This window comes from Penaeus vannamei, chromosome 2, assembly GCF_042767895.1.
Source record: "Penaeus vannamei isolate JL-2024 chromosome 2, ASM4276789v1, whole genome shotgun sequence".
Classification (NCBI taxonomy): domain Eukaryota; kingdom Metazoa; phylum Arthropoda; class Malacostraca; order Decapoda; family Penaeidae; genus Penaeus; species Penaeus vannamei.
Window position 1 is genome coordinate 4,074,861 of NC_091550.1, and position 4,760 is coordinate 4,079,620.

Genomic DNA, 4,760 nt, shown 5'->3' on the forward strand with positions numbered 1-4,760 from the left:
GTATAAGAAAATGATCTATTTATATAAGTATATATGTAATCTCCCCGACAGAGTTGAACAAAAAACGTTTGTTATTTATTTGTATAAGTATATAGGTATAAGAAAATTATTCATCTATGTAAGTATATAGGTATTTATTTGTATAAGTATATAGGTATAAGAAAATTGTTCATTTATATAAGTATATAGGTATTTATTTATATAAGTATATAAGTATAAGAAGAAATAAATCCATAAAAGTTTAGAGATATTTATTTATCTTTTATATAAGTATATAGGTATAAGAAAAAAGAAGACTGTTGCGCACTGGATAGATTTTTTTACCGACAGAGTTGAACAAAAGATATTTGTTTACATATTTGTATAATTATAGAGGTATAAGAAAAAAAGAGAAGAGTGTGTTGCGCATTGAACAAAAATATTTTCTTCCAAAATAATCATATGTGTAAGAAAAAAATAATTTCATAACAAAAAAAAATAATAATAATCTGGATCATTATGCAACCCGTTCCATCTACCTCTATAGAACAAGTCATAAAAAAATACAATGAATAGTATTTTTCACCAACAGAATGGAACAAAAAAAATCCTTGTCCAAGATAATTAAATACATCTAAAAAAATCAGTTTCATAACAAAACAAAACAAAAATAAACAATCTGGATCATCATCATAAAAAATATGCAATGGATAGTATTTTTCACCAACAGAATGGAACAAAAAAATCCTTGTCCAAGATAATTAAATAGATCTAAAAAATCAGTTTCATAACAAAACAAAACAAAAACAAAAAACAATCTGGATCATCATGCAACCCGTTCCATCTAACTCTATAGAACAAGTCATGAAAAAAAAATATTGGATAGAATTTTTCACCAACAGAATGGAACAAAAAAAATACTTTTCCAAGATAGTTATATAGATCTAAAAAAAATCAGTTTCATAACAAAACAAAACAAAAATAAACAATCTGGATCATCATCATAAAAAATACAATGGATAGTATTTGTCACCAACAGAATGGAACAAAAAAAAAATCCTTGTCCAAGATAATTAAATAGATCTAAAAAAAAATCAGTTTCATAACAAAACAAATATAAACAATCTGGATCATCATCATAAAAAATACAATGGATAGTATTTTCCACCAATAGAATGGAACAAAAAAAAAATCCTTGTCCAAGATAATTAAATAGACCTAAAAAATCCGTTTCATAACAAAACAAAACAAAACAAAAAAAAACAATCTGGATCATCTTCCATCTACCTCTATGGAACAAGATTCATGAGAGAAAAAAAGATTCATGAGGAAACAAAAAAAAAATTTAGGTAAATTCTATTCGGGAGAAACCATTGCGAGTTATTGGCAGCTGTCAGATTTGACGGCCGATGCTATGACGGTCGATATAAGCAGAGCCACTGGGGAGAGGGGGTGGAGGGGGTGGAGAGGGAGGAGGATGGGGGCGAGGGGGAGGAGGGGAGGGGCGCTGGAGAGGGGGCGAAGGGGAGTGTGGGAGGGGGATGGAGAGGGAGTTAGATAGGGGGAGAGGATGGGAGAGGGAGGTGGATGGGGGCGGAGGGGGAGGGGGAGGGGATGGAGAGGAGGTAGAAGAAGGGTAGGGTAGATGGACAGAGCAAGGTGGAGAGGGAGGTAGATGGGGGCGAGGGAGAGAGAGGGGGGTGTGGATGGGGGGCAAGGGGAAGGGGATGGAGAGGGAGGTAGATGGGGGCGAGGGGGGGAGGGGGAAGCAGGGGAAGGGAGCGCTGGAGAGGGAGGTAGGGTGGGGGAGATGGGGAGGAGGGAGGAGTGGGGGAGGGGCGCTGGAGACGGATGGTGAGATGAGCTGCTAGGAGAGAAGAGAGGGAAGAGAGGGAAGGGAATGGAGGAGGGGGAGAGAAAGGAGGGATGGAGAAGGTGCTAGAGAGGAGGGGAGAGGGAGTGGGAGATAGGGAGAGGGGAGAAGGAAATAGATGGAGAGGGGGGGAGGAGATGGAGAAGGTGCTAGAGAGGAGGAGAGGGAGTGGGAGACGGGGAGAGGGGATTGGAAGTGGGCTAGAGAGAAGAGAGGAGAGAGGGAAGGGAAAGAAGAGAGAGGAGAGGGTATAGAGAGTTGACAAGAGGAGGAGAGGGAACGGAAAGAGAGTGGGAGAAGGAGAGGGGATAGATAGAGGAGGAGAGGATGCATGTGGGGGCTAGTAAGGAAAGAAAGAGGATAGATAGAAGGGGATGTATAGGAGGATCGAAGAGGGAGAGAGAGTATAGAAACGGAGCTAGAGAGAGAGAGAGAGAGAGAGAGAGAGAGAGAAAGAGAGAAGAGAAAGAGAGGAGAGGAAAGAGAGAGAGAGAGAGAGAGAGAGAGAGAGAGAGAGAGAGAGAGAGGGGGGGGGGGGAGAGACAGACAGACAGATACAGATACAGAGAGAGAGAAAGAGAAAGATGTGAGAGAGAGAAAGTGAGAGAGCACTGGAAAAAGTAGAGGGACGGGGATGGGGAGAGAGCTAGCAGAGAGAGGAAGGGGACAGAGAGAAGAGAGAAGACACAGAGAGGGGACTAGAAAGAGGGGGTAGTATGGAGAGAGAGGAGATAAGAAGCGGAGTTCCGGATTGGGGAGAGAGGATAGAGGGGAATAAATGAAGAGATAGAGAGGAGCTGAAGAAAGGGAAGGATAGAGAGGTGGAGGGAGGAAGGGAATAAAGAAAGAGATGGATGAGAGATAAGGGGATAAATAGAAGAAAGAGAGAACAAAAGAAGGAGGCGGAAAGAAGGGATGAGTATAAACGAAGAAGAAGAAAGAGAATAGACAGAAGAGACGCATAAAGGTAGAAATGAGAACGAAGAGAGTAGAAGGAATATAAGAGAGAAGATGGACAAGATCAGGGATTTTTTTAAGCGAGAGAAAGAGAGAGAGAGGGGAAGGGGGGAGAAGATAGAAAGAGAGAGAGAGAGAGAGAGAGAGAGAGAGAGAGAGAGAGAGAGAGAGAGAGAGAGAGAGAGAGAAGAGAGAGAGAGAGAGAGAGAGAGAGAGAGAGAGAGAGAGAGAGAGAGAGGCTAAGAAATGCTCTGGAAAGAGGAAATGAGAGCAAAGAGGAAGAGAGAGAAAGAGAAAGAGAAGGAAATACTTAAGACGCATGAATTGAGGAGCAGGAAGAGGAAAATGATTAAGCTGAATAAGTAGAAGGAAAGAGATCTATTGAGGACAATGACTGCGGTGATAGTGAGGGTGACTGGGGCGAGAGTGAGAGGGAAGGTGACTGATTTTGGCGATAGTGACAGTGAAGATGATTGTGATAGTGAAGATGACTATGAAGAATGATAGTGAAGTTGAGTGTGATGATAGTGAAAATGACTATGCAGAATGGCTGTGAAGTTGATTGTGATGATAGGGAAGATGACTATGGCGAGAATGATAGTGAAGTTGAGTGTGATGATAGTGAGGGTGACTATGGCGAGAATAACAGTGAAGTTGAGTGTGATGATAGTGAGGGCGACTGAGGCGAGAGTGAGAGTGAAGATGACTAATTTTGGTGACAGTAAGATGAAAGTGACAGTGAAGATGATTGTGATAGTGAAGATGACTATGAAGAATGATAGTGAAGTATAGTGTGATGATAGGGAAGATGACTATGGCGAGAATAACAGTGAAGTTGACTGTGGTGATAGTGAGGGTGAATGGGGCGAGAGTGAGAGTGAAGGTGACTAATTCTGGCGACTGTGACAGTGAAGATGATTGTGATAGTGAAGATGACTATGAAGAATGACAGTGAAGTTGACTATGAAGAATGATAGTGAAGTTGAGTGTGATGATAGTGAGGGTGAATGGGGCGAGAGTGAGAGGGAAGATGACTGATTTTGGCGACAGTGACAGTGAAGATGATTGTGATAGTGAAGATGACTATGAAGAATGATAGTGAAGTTGAGTGTGATGATAGTGAAAATGACTATGCAGAATGGCTGTGAAGTTGAGTGATGATAGTGAGGGCGAATGGGGCGAGAGTGAGGGTGAAGGTGAGTGTGATGATAGTGAGGGTGAATGGGGCGAGAGTGAGAGGGAAGATGACTGATTTTGGCGACAGTGACAGTGAAGATGATTGTGATAGTGAAGATGACTATGAAGAATGATAGTGAAGTTGAGTGTGATGATAGTGAAAATGACTATGCAGAATGGCTGTGAAGTTGAGTGATGATAGTGAGAGTGACTATGGCGAGAGTGAGAGTGAAGGTGAGTGTGATGATAGTGAGGGTGAATGGGGCGAGAGTGAGAGGGAAGGTGAGTGTGATGATAGTGAAGATGACTATGGCGAGAATAACAGTGAAGTTGAGTGTGATGATAGTGAGGGCGACTGGGGCGAGAGTGAGAGTGAAGTTGAGTGTGATGATAGTGAGGGTGAATGGGGCGAGAGTGAGAGTGAAGGTGAGTGTGACGACAGTGAAGATGACTATGGCGAGAATAACAGTGAAGTTGAGTGTGATGATAGTGAGGGTGACTGGGGCGAGAGTGAGAGTGAAGATGACTGATCTTGGTGACAGTGAAATAGCAGTAAGATAAAAGTGACAGTGAAGATGATTGTGATAGTGAAGATGACTATGAAGAATGACAGTGAAGTTGATTGTGACGGCAGTGAAGATGACTATGGCGAGAATAACAGTGAAGTTGAGTGTGATGATAGTGAGGGTGAATGGGGCGAGAGTGAGAGGGAAGATGACTAATTTTGGCGTCAGTGACAGTGAAGATGATTGTGATAGTGAAGATGACTATGGCG

At 42.0% G+C, this 4,760-nt stretch overlaps 1 protein-coding gene across 1 annotated transcript; it reads left to right on the plus strand.

The window, feature by feature from the left end:
* Positions 1 to 4,161: 4,161 nt before the first annotated feature.
* On the plus strand, positions 4,162 to 4,515 carry LOC138865269 (acidic leucine-rich nuclear phosphoprotein 32 family member A-like). Its single transcript, XM_070135224.1, has one exon. It carries the CDS (start codon positions 4,162 to 4,164, stop codon positions 4,513 to 4,515), a length of 354 nt encoding a protein of 117 aa, XP_069991325.1.
* Positions 4,516 to 4,760: the final 245 nt, after the last annotated feature.

What these genes read in the sequence shown, in the direction of transcription:
- LOC138865269 (XM_070135224.1), top strand. Translation starts at nt 4,162, where the DNA reads ATGGCTGTGAAGTTGAGTGATGATAGTGAGAGTGACTATGGCGAGAGT.